The sequence below is a fragment of the Sebastes umbrosus genome, chromosome 12 (assembly GCF_015220745.1).
Source record: "Sebastes umbrosus isolate fSebUmb1 chromosome 12, fSebUmb1.pri, whole genome shotgun sequence".
Lineage (NCBI taxonomy): Eukaryota > Metazoa > Chordata > Actinopteri > Perciformes > Sebastidae > Sebastes > Sebastes umbrosus.
The window spans coordinates 7,575,278-7,600,568 of NC_051280.1; the positions used below are offsets into that span (position 1 = coordinate 7,575,278).

General features: G+C 40.6%; 1 protein-coding gene across 2 annotated transcripts; it reads right to left on the bottom strand.

Annotated features, from left to right (window-relative positions):
* Positions 1-397: 397 nt before the first annotated feature.
* LOC119498747 (vang-like protein 2) lies at positions 398-24,832 on the bottom strand. Of its 2 annotated transcripts, none has more exons than XM_037787796.1 (8): positions 24,656-24,832; positions 9,292-9,639; positions 7,687-7,810; positions 5,915-6,522; positions 4,998-5,131; positions 4,630-4,765; positions 2,757-3,000; positions 398-1,588 (listed from the first exon to the last, which is right to left on the bottom strand). In XM_037787796.1, the coding sequence occupies exons 2-8, from the start codon at positions 9,360-9,362 to the stop codon at positions 1,328-1,330; spliced, it is 1,578 nt and encodes a 525-aa protein (XP_037643724.1). In that variant the 5' UTR covers positions 9,363-9,639; positions 24,656-24,832; the 3' UTR covers positions 398-1,327. The 2 variants fall into 2 exon arrangements, with proteins under 2 accessions (XP_037643724.1, XP_037643725.1); XM_037787797.1 differs by lacking the exon at positions 24,656-24,832 and adding an exon at positions 24,049-24,636.
* Positions 24,833-25,291: the final 459 nt, after the last annotated feature.

The following is a 25,291-nucleotide window of genomic DNA, read 5'->3' on the forward strand; positions in this document are numbered from 1 at the left end:
GATAAATCTGGAGATCATCTGTAATTTCCTTATTCTCAATGAATCCCATGAAAAGACAATGAATTGATCTTCCTAAAAACGTATCATCTGTGCCTGATATAGAACTAGTCATGAGCCACACTGGGTGACATGTTCCTTCATTACATGACGAACATGGGCACTGTGGTTAATTTAGAGCTAATCTCACATACACTTCCTGGCGCCGTAAATACCCGCAAGCTCGTATTACTCAGCAGCTTAAAATAGTGCCCATAAATGTCTCATTTACTCCTGTTTTAGTAGCGTTTGTGCCCAGCTGTTTCAGGAAATTATTTAGCCTTTCCTTAAATTAAAGTATATATTTTTTAAAGAATGGAGTTCTAGACGAAGTAGGGAAGTCAGAAAGTATTGAAACACATTTTTGTCATTTTCTGTATTTTCATGGGATTTGTTGACAATAAGAATAAAAAAGAATAACACCAGGCCTATGCTTTGACATCCTTATCCAGGTAGGATAAGCAGATACAGATTGCATGATAATAACAGGCACACATGGGGTCTTTGTTTAGTTTTCTTTCTAAAACTGTAAAATGAATAGTAAACATGCCAGTGTAGAATAAAACAAAACCTGCATATTTAGACAATCATGAATAGAGAGAGTCTGGAGTAGCTCAGGAATGTACTTCCATGTTTCTTTACAGTCAGATAAAAAGACATTTTGGGCCAAAAGCCGCTTGTTAATTCAAAGCACATAATGCTACATTCTGTAAGTAAAAAAAAAAAAAAAAGTCACACCCTTTAATATAAAAACAGTCCTTGTCATCTCAAACAAAACGATGTACTGACAGGGAACCAGAAGGCAGTGGTACACCAGCGTCGCAGTCAGAGCTGAGCTCCAGTTAGTCTGTTTCTTAAGACACAAGAAAGAGGAAGTGACAACTGTGATGTAATCCTCCTCCTCTGGTGGTCATGTGTTGAGTCAGCGCAGTGAAGTAGTCCAGTGGTTACAGCAACAGAGGAGGCAAAAAGAGAAAAAGTCCCCTTTAGAGAAAAGGTTGGTTTTGTTTTTTTACAGCGTGTTGTAAAAGACTTTACAACAAAGGAAAAGAAAGAGTCAAGGCATCTGTTTGATTCCAGGTTTGAACAATCGTTGAGCTGATCACAGTTTGATATCAGAGCGTCTGTGGTGATCATAAAAACAGGAGGAGGAGGATTCAGACTCTCCTTGAATGTCACAGACAGGAAATGATTGGATATGGGAGTGGACCACGTGGCCTCCACATGTCCCGCCACATCCAGCAAGGAGCGAGCACGGTAAGAGAGGACAGCGCGGGAGAAGGAGACGCCTTCACACCGAGGTCTCCGACTGCAGCCTCATTACGAACTTGTGGCTCTTTGGGTCGATGAACTCCTCCCCGAGCCGCAGGAAGGGGAGCGGCGTCACCGTGACCACCAGGGAGAAGTCCAGGCGGCGCAGGGAGAAGACCAGACCCTGACGCAGGGCCGAGGTCACCGGCTCCTCGCTCACTAAGGTCCACTGGCGCCCCCTGCCGTTCTGCTGCTGGTACTGCATGGTGGGGCCGGGGGAGAGGTAACGCTCCAGGAAAGCCTGACAGGGAGGATGCAGAAAGTCAGTTATCGTGGTTTTAACCCTCTGAGACCCTGTAGCAGGTTCAGTTTTAGAAGGTACAGATATCACATGAAACTAGAAAAACCTAATGAATCCATTGGTACCAATCATGTCATGTTCGCTTGTCGTGAAGGAGGCTAAATAACGCTCCTAAGTTGGGCTAAATTTTGGCGAGGAAAAACTGGCATGGCCATTTTCAAAGGAGTCCCTTGACCTCTGACCTCAAGATATGTGAATGAAAATGGGTTCTATGGGTACCCACGAGTCTCCCATTTACAGACATGCCCACTTTATGATAATCACATGCAGTTTTCTGAATGTCGTACAAATGTGTTATTTTCTCCTATTCTAAAATGGTGTGTTTTAATATTCCTGCATACTGGGGTCCCTAAACAGTCTTGGAATTACATAAATTGGGTATCACTGTAAAGCTTAGACTTTTGTGGATACAATGAGCCCAATTGTATTCATGTGTGATGATGTTAGTCCCCATAGGAGCTATTTCATTGTAGTGAGACCATTTTTTGAACCTTGACCTCACTGTATAAAATGACGTGTGGTGACCTCTAGGATAATCACAGCCTCATGAAACTTCACAGCCACAAACTAGAGACCTAGAGCATTCAGAGGATGGATGGCTTTCCTAGCTAGATTGACAATAAGGGAGTTTCTGAGCAGTTTACACAACAGAAGTGCTCACCATCCAATCGGCAAAAAATGCAATTTTTGCAGAAATCGCCAAATGTTGAAAGGTTTTGATACCAAATCACAGCATGGCTTTTTCTGTGGTGTTCCTCAAGGTCTTGGTGTCATAATAGAGCATGGGGATGTCCATCACATACTTCCATCATAATGTTCTAAGCCCTTATATACTTACAATTTATTTTAATTAATTAATTAATTAATTAATTAATTAATTAATTAAAGTTTATTTCAAGAACAACTTGACACACAGTGTTGAGCTGCATCTCAAATTAATCTTCAGGTTCACAGCTTTCAGATGATGTACACAACTTCTATGTGACATCTACTGTTGACCTGCTATCTTCCCCTAAAGTTCCCCTGTACCCCACTTAAAAAGACAAAAACAGTTCTGTCGAGGGTTAATAGTAAAGTACTTTTGTTGCTGTGTGATCACTTCTTTTACCTTGGGAGTCATGTTGTGTGTGATGCAGAACTGCAGGTGTGTGAGGATGCTCTCCATGCTGTGGAAGGCCTGCTGCCGGGTGGTCCTCAGGTATTTCTGCATGGCTCGGGCCATCGGGGCGAAGATGGCTTGAGCCGCCTCCCGAGGGTCCATCACCTCCCGAGGGTGTTTCGGGGACGAGGCGACTTCGTCTTCATGGAGACGCTTGATGTGCGTGAAGGCCTCTTCCACTGCCACGACCAACCTGGAGGGTTGAGAAAAGGCATCATTATAGACATAGTCAGATATGTTGCTGTCTCTCAGCAGAATCTCTATTGATATAGAAGATCCTATCCGTTGCTTAAACAGTGCGATCTGAATATCTTGACAGTCAAATGCTTTGTTTAACTACGATACAGATAAACAAGAGCAAGCATATGTTGGCTGTGCTCTGATGAACATTATAAGTAAATATATAAAGGATCAATTATTCCATAAACCAGTCAGTTTTACTACTAACTTACTTACAGAATTGTGATATATTTCACAGAGACTCTACCAAGAGTTAGAAACAGTAATATATATATATATATATATATAAATCTAATACTGCTACTAATGATTATTTTTTATTATTTATTAAGACATTTTTTGATTAATATTTTGGTGTATAAAATGTCAGAAAATTATGAAAAATGACTATCAGAATTTCCTAAAGCCCAACGTGACGTCTTCAAGTGTCTTTCTTTGTCTGACCAACCGTCCAAAGCCTAAAGATATTTAGTTTACATGATATGAATATGGAGTCAAATTCCTTCTATGTGTACACATACTTGGCCAATGTGATTCTGATATAAAACAGAAAGTCAGCCATTTTTCACAACTAAGAAGCTGGATTTGGTATTTCAGATTTTTCTTTTTACATACATTTTCTGCCTTACGGTTGAGTACACAGAGCAACCAGTTATATCTGTCTTTCCAGCTAATTGATTAATCGACTAAACCTACTACTTATAAACTACATGTGATTAGTCCAGATCATGAAGTGGTTTTAAGCGTTTGAAGCTGCCCATGAGCATCAATAAACAAGATTTGGACTTGGGAAAATACTGGATATACTCACAGTTTCCACTGAATATAACAAATCTCAAGCCAATTTGAGATAATTTGATTAAACTTTGCTTGACATTTCGACGAATCAAGCAGGTTATCCTATCACAGTGTTTGAAACACACCATTTCATTTTGGAAACTAGGGCTGTCCTCGATCAAAGAAATTCTTAGTCGACTAACACTCATACGATTTTGTCGACTAATTGATTAGTTGATTTGTGAAACTGAGTTTCTCCACAAAGAATCACACAAAAGCACCACTTTAAACTTGTGTTTACCAGAGATGTGCTCAGAAGTTTCTTGGAAATAAGGCATTCAGCATGAAAAAAGTATAAAAAATTACTAAAAGACTTAAGAAATCTTCGTCGACTAAGACCAAAACGACCGATTAGTCGACTAATTGACTACGAGGGAGCAGCGTTAACTTTCTCTCGTTCCCTCTCTGTCTCTTGTTTGCCACCCATTCCTGGTTTCCACTGGGAAGCAAAGGGACAGAAGTTGAATTTATGTTTAAAACAAGAGGAGAAATTGAGAGAGAAAAGATCACCCCTGAACCAAAACAAAAACTGAAGTTGTAAATTATGAGTGTTCAGCCTAAAATGACCACTTTAGTCCCAGGGTTCCCCTCTCTCCACACACAGACAAATACTGCATGGAAGTGTCTCTATGTGCATCGTCATTGTCTGCCTTTTGTTTGCTGCTCCAACCAGTCACACAACACAATGAATCCCCTGCTGTCAGATCACACCAAGTATTAGTAAGTTAAGGAACATCTATCCGACCTGGCCTTGCGTTTTCGGACCCTGCGGTCCATCTCGGCCTCTTCGTAGTAGAACTCGTTGTGGGAGTTGTCTCTCCTCCGGGCAGCAGCTGCTATCATGGCCCGGGACTGGCCTGTGGAGTTATTGGTGGTGCTTTCTACAACACAACACATGCAAAAGATTATATTTCAGGTGATGCTCATATTCAGAGAGAAATAACATTCACATTCACAGGTAGAGTAGTTTCAGCCGCTTTAAGGTTTAACATCCTCAGTATAATGTCATTGAATGTGTCATCTGGTCCTGACCAACAAATGACAATGGGAGACAAAAGCTATGGATTATGGATTAGAAAGCAGGCGTCAGAGCTGTGACGAGGCTGTATTTACCGTCCAGAGAGTAAACCTTGAAGCCGGTCATCTTCTTGGACAGGATGGACTTGGGCAGGTTGAGCAGCGCCGGGTTGTAGACGGAGAAGTCGTTGTAATAACGGTCCAACACCCAGACAGCTGCCCGCTGGATACTAAAACACAGCGTGTCAATCATCAGTGCCTCAGTAAGTACAGGTCTACCATCAGCTGCTGACTGGATATAAACTATACACACACACACACACACACACACACGACAACAAAAGTCAACAGCACGACACTTTCCAAATGAGGTTATTATTCTTGTATCTCTACGCAGGGAGTGAATTCAAATATATTCTTTTCAGATGTTGAAAGATTGAAGTGAAGAGTGAAGATACTGGTATAAGAATCCATCGGTACCAACCATGTCATACTAGCTTGTCGAGAAGGAGGCCAAATAACGCTCCAAACATACGCAAAATTTTGGTGAGATAGAACGATATTTCTTTGTTCATTCAAATTGCCAGACAGCAAATTTGGGGCCAAGTGTGTATTACGGTATAGAAAAACTATTTAAATTACACTGAGGAGCAGAGAGTGAATGGGGCAACAGCAGCTAATTGAAGCTGAATGAATTAAGGAAGACCATAAGATGTAGTTAAAAGCTCAGAAAAGTTAGTAAGTGGACCTCAGAGCACAGAATATTTTGTTGAGAGCCGTTGAGAAGCAATAGAAATGCTCCCAATCTTGTATTTAGCACCTTCAAAATGTCCAACACATGGGTTTTAACCAATAGCCTACTTTGATATTTTGGTGTAGCCTGATCTTATTTTGTCAAAAATGGATATTAAATATTTTCAAATTAAGTTCTTCTCTTCATCTTTGTTCAGTAACAAAAGTATCAAGAACTCAGTAGAAAATGTTATCATCATGTTTGCCATTGTGTCACTAACCTGAGGTGGCCCACGTTGTAGAACTTGCTGGCTCCGTCCGTGCTCCGCACCACCTTGAGGCAAAAGGCCGGCTGCAGGTGTCGCACCTCGAGCAGCACCAGAGCCAGGTACTGTATGAACAGCAGGGCATCCACCAGCGAGGCGGCGTACTCCACGATCCCCCTGTAGTCCTCCTCCCGGGGTTCCAGCACCCGCACGCCGTAGAACAACCAGTAGGACGCTACGAACAGGAACACCAGCACCATCAGCAGGCAGCGGAAGACGAAGAAGCGCGGGAGTGTGGCGCGGGGCGGCCGGAGGAACAGCGCCCAGGACGAGATGAGCAGGACCAGCAGCTTGAAGGCCAGGGAGACGTAGAGGCCTTCGCAGGGCGTGCCGCAGGGCTTGAGGGCGTCACGCCACAGGACCTGCGGGAGGATGAGGAAGGCTAGAGGTGTGACCAGGGCGAAGAAGCTCAGGCAGCCTCCCAGAGCCGGGCCAACGAAGCGCTTGCACTCCAGGGGAGTCGACTCCTCCAAATCTTTGGTGACGCGGGTCAGGTCCTCGTTAGAGATGCTGTGTTCTGAGGTGCCGGTGACCACCGTGGTGGTCTCGCCCCAGTTATCATCCTGTCAGAGATAAAAAAAAATTCATGTGTGTTCAGTGTTAATTTCCACCGTCTATAAAACCTACAAAATAGCAACAAATGGTCAATACAAGAACTCAACATGTAAGAAATTAAGAAAAAGAACTACAAGCTTATCTGAGCTTTTCTGCAGGTTTTAACAAAATATGGTGGTCTTTTTACTAGATAACTGAATAAAATTATTAATCCGATCTGGCTAGTGCTTTTATAGGGTAACAATTAAGTAATTAACAAAAGTGAGAATCTATTCTGCACCAAGGCAGAAACCCAAGATATTAATATGAAAGGTGTGTTCAGGAGGTAAAGAGAGACTAAGCAACTACAGAAGCATCATTTCAGATATTTTTATCCTCCATTTCTGAAAAGAAAACCATAAAAAATATCAGACAAGTCCGTAAACTCTGTCATGATTACAGAAAAGATCAAATATTCTATGAAATTATATAAGAAATCAACCCCTGTCAACCCCAACCTGTATCTATGTATCCGTTTGTGGGCCAGCAGACGAGCCAGAAAGGGTGACGGGTTGGTTAAGCTTTAATACAAATGCCTCTTTACTATTTAAAGAAAGACGCCTCTTCACTTCATATAGGAACAAACAAACATCCTCAGTCCCTTTAATGAACACATGCCTTTTAAACTTAATATAATATGTCTTTGGTATTTTAAGACTCACACCACCAGACAACACCTGCTCTTTCCATAACTGACTGACAAGCACTGAAACGCAGTGACCACGGACTGTATCTAAAGATGGAGGACGCGTCTCCACTTCCTCCCACTGTACAGAAGTGAAGCTAAAATATCCCAGATGTTTTGGCTTCACTTCTGGGGAGCTGTCATGTCGACCATCTTTATATACAGTTTATGGCAGCTCCTACACATCAGAGGAATGGAGAAAAAGACACTTCTACACAAGAACAATCTTTTTTAAAGGGATCATATCGAACTAAATGTTTGATAGGATTAAATTATAGTTTGTAGTTGTTAAAGGAACTAAACTACCAAAAAAAACATTCACAAAGTAATACACACCTTTGGAACAACCATTGTGTTTTAAACAAATACCAGAGGTCATTAATAAGTGGCAGATTAATAAGTTTGGCTTTAAAATGGACAAACGTGAGTAGAAAGCAGGGTGACTGACCCTTTCATCTCCGCGGGTTGACTCGGCATCCAGCAGCGGCTCTCCAGGAGTCTGGATGGTGACCGATTTGTCTGCCCGACTGCTGCCGTCTCGGCTCTTAGAGCGGTGGCGATCCCTCCTGTCCCTGGAAGACAAACACGTCAGGGAGGGTTACTGGATGAGTTACTTTCTTTTACTCTCCTTGTGAAAGATGTTTGGATGGAACATGTTCAGGGCGTGCTTTAGTATATTAATCAGACAGACATACAGTACAAGATTTGAAGTCGTTTTTACTCGGATTCCCAAAAGCAACAGAACAAACATGAGTTGCTGCTCCTTCACTTTTAGCCTAAATTTTGTTGCTGTCCTGTGAAAGTCATGCGTCTCCAAAATGCCAACTTCTCATGAGCTGAAAAATATAGTCTTTGCTTCAGCTTTGTGGCAATGCATTTTTCAGTTTTCTTATTCTTCGTTCACCGTGGAGGCATGAGAGAAAAACAAAGTTTTCTACAAGATTTGAAGTAGCAGAATTGCCTCAAACTATCCATTTATCATAAAAATTTAAAATCACCAAACTTGGAGTTACATGGTTTTCTTTGAAAGCGACTGGGTTTTATTTATGCATTTATTTTTGAAAAATTGGGGGGAAAATACAGGATTCGTTGAAGCACAGCAACCCTTAACACCTTAATAAAATAATGGGTTGAATATGATAATAGTTTAATAACTGCTGCAAAAAGTTGAATTCTCATTGTGGCTCCAGTTATGTTGAGGATGTAGATATTTCATAGTGTATATTTTGTGATGTATTGTGGACTTCTATCCTAAATGAAGCCTAAAGACCCTGACACACCAAGCCGAAGGGTCGGTTGCTGGACAGTTTGGCGCCGTCGGTGAATATCTGTCGTCCTAGTTTCTGCGGTGTGTCCCGCTCTAGTCTGCCTGTGTCAAAGGTTTTTCGGTCGATTCAACATGTTGAATCGGCGGCGGAGCTCGTCGTCGGTGAGAGAAATCACTCTGATTGGCTGTTCAGCCTTAACAAATCAGTGCACGAGAAGAGAAACGGAAGTGAGGAAAGCAAGCCAACGAGTAAATTCAAGAGGAAAAACCCAGAAGGCTGTCCTAATTTTTCTTCATCTCATCTGATCAGTCCAATACACGGATATTTTCACAGCGACATGAACATCCGAAATGAAGCTAAGTGGTGAGTGAGAGTGTTGTGAAAATGGTCAGCAAACGCCGCTTTGTTTCATTTACATATCATAACAACTGCTTGTACAGTATATCCGCCGTCCTCGGTCTTCCCGTTTCCCCTTTTAAATGACGAATACAGACTTCCGCCGCCTGCTGGTGTGGAGAATTTCACGCAAGGTGCAGAACGTACGTGCTGACTGGCCGTCGGCTGTAGTCTTTGCGGTGTGTTCAAATGCAACTTGTCGGCCAAGACAAAGGGGAATGATTATCGAAACTCTTCCATATTGTACACATAACGGTCTCCACCAACAGGAGCAAACATATAAAAAGTGCTCATAGAACTTGAATACGTTCAGTGGTTGTTGGTAAAATGCCAGCGAGAGGAAGAGGATGATAAAATGATGTCATCTGTGTGACCTGTGCTACACCCACCTGTGCTTGCGGGAACTTCTGGAGTGGGAGGATTTGTACGAGTAGCCCGAGTACTGCGACTCGTTGTCCATTTCTCGGGTCGGCGGTGAGCGGACTTTACGAGCCCCGCCTCCTCCTCCTCCCCCCGTGCCGCGATGCTCGCCGACTCCTCCAAGCTGGCTCTTGCGCTCGGAGATGGACTTGGTGGTGAGAGCCAGGGGCAGCTTGAGCAGTTCAACCTTACTCCTGAGGGAATCTATCTTGGAGGCCGACAAGGAGGGAGCAGGAGAAGGGAGAGGAGGAGAAGAGGGGTGGGAGAGGACGGCGGGTAGGAGAGAAGCCGCGGGGGAGAGATGAGTCGGCTTCGATCTGAAAGAGACGGGCAAAGAGAGAGTGAGGGTTAAAACTTCAGTTTCTGCTGAGGATCACATACAGCTGTCCACATTTTATCTGCTCTGGATTATGATGTATGAAAACTGACCCTGAGCACTCATCAATCATCCGTTATACGGGACATCACACAAAATACAGGGGAGGGTTATTATTTTCAGCCCTTCTTGGTGAGCTTCCTGCCTCGTGTTTCTAGCAGTTATCACACCAGACCATCTAGACGGATACACTTAAAGCTCCTCAGGGTCTATTCGGTACTTCCTTTTTAAATAATGCATTATAATCGACTAGATAAACATCATTTGGAAGCACTGCCTTTATATCTGGCATTCAAACAGCACGTTGAATAAGTAATGTAACTGTTTAAAACTTGACTACAACTTTTATAATACGGTTTTAAAGATCTGCCAGTAAAAGGTAGGGAAGAAGAAGAAGTATGCTCGTAAATAACGCTGGATTTAAAATACTTATAAAAAGAAACTTTGCAAATGTTTTATGTGGAAGGAAACGCTTTCAACATTTAGTGAGGAAAACTGAATGTAAACACACATTTCATTTGTTTATAATAAAACTCCATAAGGCCCCTTTAAGTGACTGATTTATGTTCTGATGATTTCAGAACTAAACCTGACAAATAACACTAATTGTAAACACAGTTTTAGGGCCAAACCAATATTTTTTGGTGACGTTTTTCACCGTTTATTTCTTCATTTGATCGTTTATTGGTGTTTTTTTTAGGGCTGTCAATCGATTAAAATACTTAATTGCGATTAAGCGCATGATTGTCCATAGTTAATCGCGATTAATCGAAAATGAATCACACATTTTTTTATCCGTTCAAAATGTACCTTAAAGGGAGATTTGTCAAGTATTTAATACTCTTATCAACATGGAGTAGACAAATATGCTGCTTTAGGCAAATGTATGTATATATTTATTATTGGAAATCAATTCGCAACACAAAACAATGACAAATATTGTCCAGAAACCCTCACAGGTACTACATTCAGCATAAAAAAATATGCTCAAATCATAACATGGCATCTCAAGTCCAACAGGCAACAACAGCTGTCAGGGTGTCAGTGTCTTCGCCACAAGCTAGTATGACATGGTTGGTACCAATGGATTCCTTAGGTTTTCTAGTTTCATATGATGTCAGATCAGAGTGATCTTCACTCTAGCCCTCCCTGAGCCTGCTACAGCCTCTGAAAGATGGTTTGTGTTAATGCGTTAAAGAAATTAGTGGCGTTAGCTTGTTAATAATACACCGGGCTGATGCCGGCCTCTTACTAGATGTTGTCATGTCATGTCATGTCATCCATTCTTCATCTGTTGGAGATTTTTCAGTTTATTTTGTCATGTGATTGTTAATGTTTAGTGGTGTTTTTTTTTTTTATTTCTAAGCTTAAATGTATGAGACAGTTTTCCTTACACAACTTAAATGTCTTTAGTTTGGGTTTAAATTTGGGTTGAAACTAAAGTTTGCTTTCCTTACTGATTGATTGGTCTATTTTTCTTTTGATTCAATGGATAGTTTTTGTCCATAAAATGTAAAAGATAAAAATTAGAGCTGCACCGATTAATTGATTAGTTGTCAATTATTAAATTAATCGCTAACTATTTTGATAATCGATTAATCGATTCAAGTCTGTTTTTTTAAAGTCTAAATTCTCTGATTTCAGCTTCTTAAATGTGAATATTTTCTGGTTTCTTTACTCCTCTTTGACAGTAAACTGAATATATCTTTGAGTTGTGGACAAAACAAGACATTTGAGGGCGTCGTGTCGGGCTTTGGGAAACACTGATTGACATTTTTCACCATTTTCTGACATTTTATAGACCAAACATCTAATCGATTAATCGAGAAAATAATCGACAGATTAATCGATAATGAAAATAATCGTTACTTGCAGCCCTAAAAGTAATAAAAATGCCCTCACAACGTCAAGTGATATCTTAAAATTGCTTTTTTTGGTCCAGCTAATAACTGCCATCTAATCAGAGATACAGGGTTCCACGATCTAATAAGGTTAGACTGAAGCACTCTTTTGTGTCACTCTGAAAAATTAAATATGGAGCTCAATCCCAGATCAAATGATCTGGTACATTCAAGACCAGATCAAATGTACATTGAAGGGTCTTGAATATATTGTGTTCGGTGAATGTAATTTTATGTTAAATGTATGCACCCTTTTGCAATTTTTGAATTTGTTGATGTTGCAAATGGAGCTGCCGTGATGTACTATCATCATCATCAGTCCAAAACCCACATATTCAATTTACAATTATATAAAATATAGACAACCAGCAAATCCTCACATTGGAGGAGCAGGAACAAGCAAATGTCTAGCATTGTTCTTTTAAAAATGAATCAGCAAATTATTTCAGCTCTGGTTTAAATGTAAAGTTTTGATGCTCTAAATGTTTCCAACCTGTCAAGAATAAAAATGTGAGGGAATCATTACAAAAGTGAGAACATTCAGGTATGAAGTGTCCAATTTAGAAACATCGGCACAAAGAAACAGTCGCTCAAAGATAACCCGGATCAGTCTCAGGTTTCAGGAAGGATTCAAACATGCACATCAGTCAGTTTAATTGTAGAAATATGACGTAAAATGAGCCTTTAAATCAAGAGTCCATTTATGTGGTTGGTGGCTCCCGTGGGAATCAAACCTCTCACCCTGGCACACTGAGGACTGTGATCTAGTGACACTAACACACATTAGACTGAGGCTTCACTTTCTGCCCCGTGTTCGTATATCACTTCGTCTTCCGGGTCTCGGTCCGAGGTTAATCATCACACGACTGTATCTCCTCTAACGAAGAAGCCAGCTTTAGCCGCCGTTAGCTCGGACACAATGGCGGCCATATTGGATTACTGTGTTTTCACAAAACTTGTTTGCCCTCTCCCTCCCTCTCTCCGTCTCACATTCCCTCCCGCACTCCCCTCGTCCCCTGGGAAACAGGGCCTCTCCGCTGCCATGGCGATGAAAGAGGGTGTTCAGCTGGAGGGGGATTGGAGGTTGACAGTTGCCGTGGAAACCTGACCTTACGCCGCCCTCCGCCACACTGTTCTCCACGCTGGGGAGAAATCGCCAAAATAAAAGTGTTGGCATGACGGATGTTGGACTGTCATACGCTGGTTAATTGATAAAGGGCGGGTGACGCTCGCTGGCTTTGATTGGACCTCTGTGGGAAATGGAGAGGGACGTTGGCTGCCATCGCTGTCATACGGGGTCCTGATTTAACTTAATGTGGCTTTTCTGCTCCATCAACGCCATTGTGTTTAAAACCCACTTCCCTTCAAGCCAAATACTGTGCGACGACGAATCTGTCTGTGGGATTTCTGTGAGTTTGTCCTCATCATATTCCTCGTGCACTCCTTTGTTTTACAGTCATATTTTGTCTTAAGAGGAAGCGCCCCTCATCCAGTACCAATAAACCCACTAAGTCTTACCAGACTAGAAGATTTTGAATCCCTGCAGCCATGTGCAAAACCTCAACATGCCTATTCCAAACCACAAAACTCAAATGAGTAACAGCCTCTTCCTGGTGTGTCATCACAAGCTTTTATCTTTAGTAATGGCAGAGGAATGAACATCTTATGTACACAGTCGTGCTGGGCTTTTATGCCATATAAAGTGCAGTAAACTGTTTCATGCTGACCACATGATATCTCTGTGCTACAGAGAGGAATCGGCCCTCCGAATGTCACGCAACACACGAGCAAACGCTTATTTTAGATATTGCAGTTGCATGACATTACGCTGAAAAAGAAACGGCAAGACTCAAGATCGGTCCTTCAGATAGTCGCTGCGGATTCACATGGAGGAGCAGATTTAAGTGGAGTAAAGTAGGAAATGTGCTGAGGGAGAGCACTCGCAGACTCCCACAGAAACCACATATTTCTAAGACCGGCAATAAAGTAAATCTAAACAGTGTTTTTATCTAATGGCTGTGGAAGTTTAGCTGGAACTTGCCCTGCCAGACGGAGAAACGTTGGCCAAAATAACAATCTGAATCCATCACTTGGCCTTATAATGTTTACTCGCCACCTCCTAAAAATAACAATTAAGCAGTTACAGTAATACAGTCCATATTTCAAAGCAAGTACACTGCAAGATGAGTCACTATGAGTCACAGTATGATCCGTGACACTAAATGTTTTTAGGAGTTTCACAGACGCAAACCTGTCAAATGTCTATCTCATTAGGTATAGCAACAATAACCAGAGCCACACAGGTCCCATATGTATCCAAAAGGGAGGAATTAAAAGGACCATGAATAGAAATCTAAACCCCCACCAGTGGCCGCTAAAGGTGGAACACAAACGTGTTGGGAACAGCAAATATTGTGGTGATGACTGAAGGTTGTTGTGAGGACGGCACTAAAAGGAAAAGTAATTCAAATCAAAAGGGTTTCATCGCCTTATATTTAAGGCTGTCCTCGACCAAAGAAACTCTTAGTCGACTAACACTCATACGATTTTGTCGACTAATCGATTAGTTGATTTAACCGTCAGATCTGTAAAACGGATTTTCTCCACAAAGAATCACACAAAAGCACCACTTTAAATTTTTACCAGAGACGTGCTCAGAAGTTTCTTATAAATAAGTAATTCAGCATAAAAACCGACTAATTAACTAAAGAAATCTTAGTCGAGTAAGACCAAAATGACCGATTGGTCGACTAACAGATTAAGAGGGAGCAGTCCTACTTATACTGTGAGGTATGCTGCGTGTAAGGTTAACATTTTACTCCGGGTTGGGTGGAGGTGTCAGAGTGTCAAAAATGTAAGGAGATAATCCTCTAGACAGCATGAAAGTGCTCAGTGAATTTTAGAGCAATCTGCTCATTACATTTCCTGTGTACGACTGGAAAATTTAGTCCAACAGTCATACAACAGGTAAGGTCGGTGTGGTGACCATGAATACAGTCAATTTGAAGCGCATCTTGCAAATGGTTTTTGAGATACAGAAAAATTATAGAAATTTAGGTGAAAGAAGATTTTTGCCCTGATGGAGACGTTAGATAAAAGTCAAGGGTCACCCACACAAAATAGAGATTAATCCTCTGAGGACCATGAATACCTACATACATACAATAACAAATTTAGTATATTTAGTAAGTATTTAGTAAGTATTCGTCAATATATCTTGCTCTGCAATCTGTCTCATGAAGCAGGATTGGGGATGGGTAATGTTGAAAGAAGTGCTTCAGGCTTTACTCAGAAAAGTTATCCTCAGGGATCCCACTTTATCTTTGGGTTTTGGACTGTTGGTCGCACAAAACAATACATATTTGGACATCACCTTTGGCTTTCAGAAATTGTGATGGGCCTTTTCCACTGTTAGTTGCAGCCCTGATCATCACCCTGAATTAGATTATTATATTGTCATTAGTAAATACAGTTTCAAAGCTGCATAGAAGTATATTCTCAAGTATCTAATATCTCGTGCTGTGAGGAAAATTGGGAGTCATGATATCTTGCTGTGAGAATTTTGTCACATTACGATTATGTTGTGAGTATTGAATCCTAACCATAGACTGTATATAAGAAGTGGACGTAGTCACCGTGACGTCACCCGTTGGTTTGTGGACTGCCGTGTTGAAGCCTTGAATTCGGCATTTCGGGCGTCACCATGTTGGCTTTTTGTTACCACAAGTGACACGAGAGGGTGGAGCTAAGCACAACCAAACGATGAATAAGACATTTTTAGGCGACCAAAAAGGTTATAATTAACTTTCATGAACTGAAAACACACTTTGAAAGGGTTAAAGACAAAAACACGGACAACTCCCAGACCGGACAACACTGTGGTAGCGACCTGTCAATCACAAGGTAGCCCCGCCCTAAAGCATCCCCTGCTTTATGGTCTATCTGACTCTAAATGGGACCATCATTTACTAAATAAACATCATGCTGTATTGAAGAAGACTTGAAACTAGCGATTGAGACCATAAACTCATGTTTACAATGTTTACTGAGGTAATAAATCAAGTCTCAAATCAAATCAAATCTCATAGACTTCTATACAATCAGACTTCTTTTTGCAACCAGAGGAGTCGCCCCCTGTTGGCTGTTAGAAAGATTGCAAGTTTAAGGCGCTTCAGCATTGGCTTCACTTCTCAGACCCGGAGTTGCCCACTGATTATAACCCAGCTCTGCATACACATTAAATACAAGTTTCTGACTTGGCTGTGAATAGTATGACATGTTGACTGCTGATTATAGAAATATTGTTTCGTCCAACCAAACTTATTTTGTGTCTGCATTGCATTCTGGACTTCTGAGGCTACAGTGGATGAAGAAATCTGAATCTCTGCTGAAATTCAGCGTAAAAAAAAAAAAAAGGCTTCACAAAGAAGTTCCTCCTGTTTTCATTCTGAAGGACTGACATCAACTTCTAGCACTGACCTTTCAGCTATCATGTCAACATGACGTCACTACATGTGCGCTTGACCTGCTATCCACATAATGAGTAACATATGGTATGAAAAGCATATGAAAAGTGGTTAGAGTCTACATGAAACCTCACGTCTTTGAAAAGAGACAAAAGCTTGAACTGAGCAAAGAAACTGGTTTGTAACTCTAGCCTCACATAATAACAGGGCAGGATGATATGACCTCAAATCTACATCACAAACAGTCATATTTACTTTTTTAGTATATTAGTTTATGATATTTCCTTTCTTGGCCTGCTTATGATTGGTTTTAACTAGTCTCAATGACCAGTTATTCTGGATGTCATTGGTTGTTATTGCAGCTCTTCTCAGTTTATTTCTATACAATTGAAACTATTTTCTCCACCAATTTGAAACAAGAAGATCTGTTTATTAATCATCGTTAGTACTCAGCCTATGAAAACAGTTATCTGAGAAAATAACCTTGATGATCTCACAGTGATGTCATAAGGATAATCTCAACTTTGACTTGGAGACAAATTTCTAACAGAGAGAGTTTGTTACAAACTGGAGGCGTGGAGTTTGAAAGATGGGTGTTGTCCAGGCAGGGAGGTTTCTTATGAAAGATGCTATTCGGTTGCATTATGGGAAATGTAGGATCCCACATTTTTAGAGATTTGAGTCTTTTAGCCTTCTGGTTTAAAACAGTTCGTCTGTACAAAAACTGGTGTAAAAACGTGAATTCACCGCTTTAAAGGGGACATGTCATAAAAAAAAAAAATTTTCAGTGCTTGTGCGTATACATTTGGGTATCTAGAGTACCTACCAACCCACAAACTGTAAAGACAACCTAGTCAGTTTTTTGTGGGCTGTCTAGATCAGAAAACATGTGATTCAACAAGCCATTCAAATCTGGCTCCCCTTCCTATGTCACATGCAGGCTCACTAGAATATATCACCCACAGCTTGAGAACTACCTTTGCGAAGGTGCACCATATTTTTCTCACAAGCCAATCAGAGCAGACTGGGCTTTTCTTAAAGAGACAGGCGCTAAAACAGAGCATTTCAGACAGAGGGTGAATACAGGTATATTCACACAGACAGTATGAGAAAAATTATGTTTTTTTTTTACATTAAAGCATGTAAACATGTTCTAGTAGAAAACCCAAAATACAAGTATGCACCTGGAAATGAGCATGATATGTCCCCTTTAAGTGTGCATATGTTTCGGACTATTACTTGGCCGGGATCAGTTCCCAGGGAAACAGCGAAGGCCCAGCCAGTAAACAGTCCAGCACATAACCCCATAAAACGTGAATTGTTTTTATACTTTACATACTTTTATATTTAGAGGTGCTGCTAGTGGGATTTTATTACCTTCTGACAGAGCCAGATTAGCCCTTTTCTCCTATTCCCAGCATATTTCCATTCGTTTTGATAAGATAACAGGCTGCTGGCTTCATATTTACTCATCTAACTCTCTGCAAGAAAGCAAATAAGCATATTTCCCTGTAATAACATGTGATTAGGCTATAGAAGATAAAAGTCATAAAACATAACCACTTGTACATTATGGTATCTTATATTATATACCTTCAGGTGTATCCCTTACCCTGGTCCTTGAGCAGCACTTGCTAAAACACCATTTATTTACTATACGACAACTACAACTGCAGTTGGAGACGAGGTTGTCTGCCGACCTGCCGGCCTCTCCGTCAGACGGTTAGCGAGAATATGACGGAGCACTTGATCTACAGGGGTGTGGTCCAGTGTTGAGATGGAGTAAGGTTTCCTATTCATCCCAGTGTCCTATGGCCTACTTAATGAGCTTCACCAGGACTCTTCTCTCCCACTTCAGTCAGCACAGCAGCATTAAAGTTAAATTAAAGCAACACAGTATAAAAGGTGCCATCTGAACACAAGTGACAGCTTGTTCTGTAAAAACATCACCTGACGTTGTTGATGGCTTTTGATCGGCTTCTTCTCTGAACACACGGGTTCATTTCTTTACTGTTCCCAGACAGCCATTGTTAACTAAAACAGTGGTGGGATTCTTCAGGTTATTTCTTTTCTTTTCTCACAACGCTGCCTCAAAGTCAAAGTCTGACTTCTAAAAAAAAGCAACTGACCTTTGTTCACTCCACTCTGGGCTGCGTTTAACAGAGCTGCCAACAGTCGGCCGGTTCAGTAATCTGTGTAGGTGTGTGGTCTCAGATCAAACAGTAATGATGTTGGGCTTCATGCCGACTAGTGCCACGGGTAGACGGCTTTTTTGGCTTGGGCAAAGGGAGTATAAAGCCATTTAATAGCTATCATTAACTGATAGCAAAGATAGTATTAGATAGATTTTCTGAACAAGCTTAGCTTCTGCTACTTTATTATAAGCACATAGGATCTCTCCTAGAAAGGGCCGTATAGTATTTTAGAAATACTGAGTGGTAATGGGCTCAGACATTTTCTGACAGAAGCCACCTACCAAACTCCAAAAAAACAAACCAAAGTATTCTAGAAAAATAAATCTAATTCAAAATGTATTTCTCTTTGAATTATATCGTCAGCAAATGTTATCTCTCTACATACACTCTGGTCTGGTGCCAGGTGTCATTCTGGTGCTACTTTTCGTTCAATTTATTGAGCTTTTTTTTCACCATATGTAACGTATGTAGAATGTAAACTAAAATGCACCGATTTATCGGCCGAACATCGGTATCGGCTGATATTTGCCTCATTAACTGCAATCGGCCTATCGGCAAATAAGATGATATTCCCCAACAGCAGTGGCCGATGTTTATCTGTTGTGTTGCATTCATTTTGTGCCGGCTAAATGTTGTGTTTTATTACTTTTCATTTATGTTTCACAAAATGTTGTTGTTGGGCTAGGTAATAAATTCCTTTTATTCCTTTGAATATTATATTATTATATTATTAATATTTGAATATCCTTTGTTATTTTTCATGTGAAAGAAGGTTATTTTAAAGCTTGTTTCATAAATTGTATGATTTAATTTGTGCTCATGAAAGATATTAATGATGGGTTGAATTACTTTAAGAGTTTTTTTTATAATGAAGATAACTTTGTTTCCTGGCACCAAAGGGGGAATAAATAACAACGAAATAAACAACCGCACATCTGTATCAATATCGGCTATTGGCCAAATTTTTATTTTAAACATCGGTATCGGCCCAGAATTTTTCAATCGGTGCATCCCTTCTTCTCCTCAAGTCATTAAATTAAAGTAAATTATAGGACATGACATTGGTGCGCTCAATGGTAAACTACAGTCCTGCTTATAGACGCTTTACTTTAAAACAACCCCTAAGTACAAATTATAGTCATGAGTACACCTATACACCATCATGCTATAATACTGAAGTACGTTTTTGGTACCAACCGAAATGTGTCTCTAGCACAGAGTAACAACAACTCATTAGATGCTTCTTAATCTTGTTTACCCACAAATTGATCAGATATTTCCTTATTTAAATGCAAATTGTGCTCATTTTAGAGTCTATTTTATTCAAGTAACGTTCTTATTTGGTTTCTTTTAAACCAGACAAACTTAAACATGGATGCATCTGAGAAACAAAATTGGCTTCTTCTTTTAAATGAAAAGGGGCTTTCTAGAAAGAAAAGTATGGTATTGAAAAAAAGTATTGCTTCGGTATCTGTATTAAAACGTATTGCACTGGCACCAGTATTGAAATATTCCAAACGAAATACAGCCCTAATCATGATTTTGGCTTTTAAAATGAATATTCACAAATATTAGAGCTATATCTAATTTCTTTAATGAGTTCTGTTGTAGTTGATGTTTGTTTTCCAGCACTCACAATCACCCACCACTGTTCACATGCACTTCTTTTTTTGCTTTTAAAAATGACTTCTCTCCCTGTATTTGGTGTTTAATGCCTGTATTTTTAATCTAATGCATCCTATGCACTATGTTAAGCACTCTGAAGTGCTTTTGGGTGCCATATAAATAAATTCAACTCGCCTTGTAAAAGTGAAGAAGTTGATGTTAAAAATCAAGGTCAGGAAGTTCATGCTGCCCAATAAATCGCAAAAAACAACTAAAAATTAATCAGGAATTTTGCTGTAAACATGCAGCTTGTGTCACATTACGTTTAAAACAAGCAGATGTAGGATTTAACAGCCTCTATTTTTCCCAAAGGCAAAAAGAAATCAAGCTGTCATCAAACATTTCAAGCTGCTGGCACTGAGACGGCAGCTGTCAGGGTGGAGAAGCAATCTGGGCCATCTCTGAAATGACCCGCTCCATTCAACAGCCATTTGAGGCCTGATATGCCAACTGTGAAAATAAGCGTGCACACACCCAGGGACCGGCAGGGGAAGAGGCTCGTCACTGTACCAGGGCCACACACACACACACACACAGGGCTGACCACCACCCACTGCTGCCAGCGACGACATCAGTAAAACCAGTGAAAAACAAGACAACTGCTACTGTCAGCCTTCGTGCACACATGGCCAGCAAACCGGAGCAGGTGTGTGTGTGTGTGTGTGTGTGTGTGTGTGTGTGTATCTAACAGGATATGGTTGGATCAACAGGCCTGTCCTCTGCTCAGCGCTGTGATTCAAAGAGTCCCCCTGCACACAATCTGTCTTCATATCCAAACAAAGTATTGAGGAGACAGGAAGTGGCTCAATGAGATTGATGTGGTCCAGATACACAAGTCTGGTCCATTAGACAGTATGGGGCGTGTATATATACAGTATATATATTTCATAATAAACCCAGTTAGACAAACGTCTCTAATGGTTAGTTGTTCATCCAAACTATAAACATTATTACCCCGATAGTTGTGTCTAGTTTCAGTTTGTATCTCCTCAGCTTTTAAGATTCTGGCTGCTTTAAATGCGAAGCATTTAAAAATGACATTTGATAAAACTCAACAACAACATTCCTTTCAAGGAACAACGTACCCACTTACACTAGATGATCTACAGATGTAACAGTTTTCATTGGGAACTATTTTCTAGCCAATGAAAGTCCACACACGGTCAGCACAGGCATCAGCTCTCCTAAAGAGAACGGATACATCTTAGTTTTAATCCATCAAGGTTTGCACTGCAGCCGAAATACTCACTTGGTTTACTCGGTTAGTAAAATGACAGAAACTTAAAGGGGAACTTTTGGTATTTTTCAACCTGGACCCAATTTTCCCATGTTCTTGTGTCTAAAGGCTCAGACACACCACACTGATATCAAAGAACTAGCGACAATGAAGGCGTCACCTCACGTCGACTTTGTTTTGGCCGACAAGTTGCATTTGAACACGCGCAGACTATAGCTGACGGCCAGTTAGCATGTACGTTGTGCGCCTGCGTGAGAGGAAACAACTCTCCACACCAGCAGGCGGCAGTAGTCTTTATTGCTCATTCGAAAAGGGAAACCGCAAGGATATACAAGCCTTATACAAGCCGTTGTTATGATACGTACATGAAACAAAGCAGCGTTTGCCGACCATTTTCACACCACTCTCACTCACCACTTAGCTTCATTCCAGATGGCCATGTTGTTGTGAAAATGTAAATATAGTATTGAAATGATCAGATGAGATGAAGATGAAAATGAGAAGCGCCTTCTGTGTTTTTCCTCTTAACTTTACTCTTTGGCTTGCTTTCCTCACTTCTGTTTCTCTTCTCGAGCACTCATTCGTTTAAGCTGAACAGCCATTCAGAGTGATTTCTCTCAACGACGTCGAGCTCCGACACCCCGCAAAAACTAGGGCGACAGACGCTCATCGACGGCCCCAAACTGTCTGACGGCCGACCGTTGGCTTGGTGTGTCAGGGCCTTAACTGACAAATAGCGACAACAATTTGTGAAATTGGTCCAGTATTGAGGGAGAACGCTGTAGACGGCAGCTGCTCACAGGCTGCAGTATGATGCTATTGGGGCAAGCTGGCACCGTCATTTACGTCCTTTAAAAGTGCTTGTTTTTGTCATGACAGGCTCTGATTGTTATTATAAGTGTCTGACAACATTATGTGAAAGAGTCTCGCTCCAGAAGATGTCTCGTGAAATCTGGTGAGGTGACATGTTGTCGGAAGACGACTGTGGAATAGTGGAATACATTCATGGTGGAAACGCGAGAGCCAGCCGGGCAGAGTTGATTGTGTTATAGAACAGAAAGCTTAGTGTTAGCTAAAAGATTTGCAATGTCATGGCTGAATATTTAGATGATTTCCACAATGTGGACAAGGTCTTTGAATTCGATGGCCCTCTGTATTTATTTGAGTATAAGGATATTCAGATTTCACAACAAACCTTTTCCATGAGCAGGACAATAACAAACAGACCAGATCAAGCGAAAGGTAAGAAAAAGGTTATTTCTCCGTAGGGTCCTTTCCATAATGTTGTCAGACACTTAAAATAGTCTGTCAGTGGCAAAAACCAGCACTTTTAGTGAACATAACATTACATTGACACAGCTCGTTTCTCAGCTGCCATCTACAGCGTTCTCCCTCAATGATCAGTCACTTAGACACAGAAACATGGAAAATAGGTTGATAAATACCAAAGTTACTCTTTAACTGGCAACAATTTACTGATTAATAATTGTTTTGTATTTGTTAGTTTCTAGATTATCCAATGTGATGATTTGCTTTTCTCTGTGTCACATCATTGTAAACTGACAAAACCTATTTTGCACCTTCAACGATGTTATGTGATTACAGACATGACAACAGACATATAAAAGACCTTCTACCTTCTCTGCTTCCTGAAAAAAAATGTAATGATTATTTGCTTATAATATGATTTTTCAGCTTTTTATTTTCTACTACTTCTTAAGTCAGACACCTGTTTGTTTTCATCTTAATAATGTTTTGTTGTTCAGGACTTTGTCTTCCTTTTATTAGACAATAAACGAAAGCAGACACACTGGGGGTATAAGAGGTGAAACTGACCGTTTAAGCTTAAAGACAGACGGGCTTCCTGAACAATAGCACTGAAACAATTAGTCTATTAATTGATTTGTGGATGAGAAAGTTAATTGACAACCATTTGAATAATCAATCAATTGTTATCAAGCAGAAATGGCAAAGATCTGCTGGTTCCAGCTTCTTAAATGTGAGGATTTGATGCTTTTATTGTTTGTTTTTTTATATTTGAAAATTGAATATGGTTAGGTTGAAGACAAAACAAGCTATACGCAACAAGCCCTACTGTACTCAACATTCATGGTAATACTCCTCTAACTTACAGACTGTTTCAATGCATGTGTGTCAACAAAACCTTTATAGTGAACTATAGCTGAACTTAATGTACTGTGATTAATACTGTAAAATTACAGTTACAGTCAATTTACAGTGATACTTTATAAAATCAGCAGGTATGTGTTGCGCCGTTCAAATGTTCAAAGTGAAACAGTGTAGTAATGTTGCTGCAGTAGCAACAACAGGCCCTGGTTTCCTCATATACCTGCTGATTTTATAAAGTATCACTGTAAATTGACTGTAACTGTAATTTTACAGTATTAATCACAGTACATTAAGTACAGCTGTAGTTCACTATAGAGGTAGTGTTGACACACATGCATTGAAACAGCCTGTAAGTTGGGAGTATTACTATGAATGTTGAGTACAGTAGGGCTTGTTGCATATAGCTTGTTTTGTCTTCAACCTAAAGATATTCAGTTTTCAAATATATATATATATATATATAAAACAAATAAAACCATCGAATCCTCTCATTTAAGAAGCTGGAATAAAGCAGATATTTGCCATTTCTGCTTGATAACAATTGATTGATTATTAAAATAAAGCAGGGCCTGTTGCTACTGCATTAACAATACTACACTGTTTCACTTTGAACATTTGAACAACGCAACAAAAAAGGCATTATTTGGACACCTTTGAGCTTCCCTACTGGTGGATAACATGGATCAAGAGTCAAGCTGCATCAATAATTCAACAATAATCCACATGCACAAAAGGCTACTGAGAGGCTGAACTTACTGTGAGGAGCATTTGGGTGTGAATATATGAAGAGTTGTTCGACCTAGAGACTGAGAGAGGAGTGTGTTGTAGTCTGGAGGACAATGGGAGACTCCCAGGCCACACTGGTCTGGACTAGTCCTGATGCCAAATGATCCAAATGAGCTCGTCCCTTTTCCTTCTTCCGCCTTTCCTTTTTCCAACACAGTAAATGAATGGACGCACTCAAATTCCCAGCAGTCCTTCACCACGGAGAGAAATCATCAAAACCATCGGCCTACAATCAAACCCGATGATTCCCTCCACGCGCATCTCAGTCTGGACGTGTTTTATCCTCCATACATATATAAACGCGTTTAAAGCCGCTCCACGGAGCTACGTGGCCTCGGTGAGGACAACAATAGGGCCGATGAGGGTCCGAAACTTCCCTGCGGTTTTAAAAAAACAGGCGACCATCGCGTCCTGTCGACTATTGTTTGTAGAAACCGGAGATCTCCTCCGGTGCACCGAGTCCTCCTCCTCTCTCCGTCTGCTCTACAGCAGCTCAGCATGTACCCAGATAAACCAGCAGCACCAGCAGCACCAGCAGCATTTCAACACATTTTCCACACAAAAAAATACTACTTACTTATTCCAGATTGTCCATTCAGGTATTTTCTCACTTTCCACTTTCTTTCCCAGTGAGCCGTAGCACCGTGAGCCCGCCTCCGCTCCTCTCTGACTCCTCCTCTCCTCTGCTCCACCCACCTCCTCCACCCAGAGGCCTGTGAGACACACGGTGCGGTTCAGACACAACACATCTAGCACCAAACACACTGATGACGCTATGATGTCACAAAGTAAAGTGGTTCCCTTTGGATCATAAAACAAGAGGAACAGTTTATGGAGCTGCTGATGGGAAGGAAAAACAACCCAAAACCATCATCATCAAATGTCTGACCTTTGTGAAGCTGTAAAGAAACATTTATGTGTCCAGATCAGTAGCATTTAAAAACATTTGGATAAAAGAACCTCTTTCCTAACCGAAGAAACTTTGGAATAATTTATTTTTCCTGTAATGCTGCTATAACAGTAAATTACAAGCTGTATGAATCATATCCTGCCCTCACTTATGGGCTATCATCATCATCATCATCATCATCAGACGTACATTAAATATAAATGTGAATGTAAATGTTAATGTAAAATGTAAAAATGTTATTTAAATCAGCTTTTATTGTCACATAGCACAATGAAATGTACTCTCTGCATTTAATCCATCCTA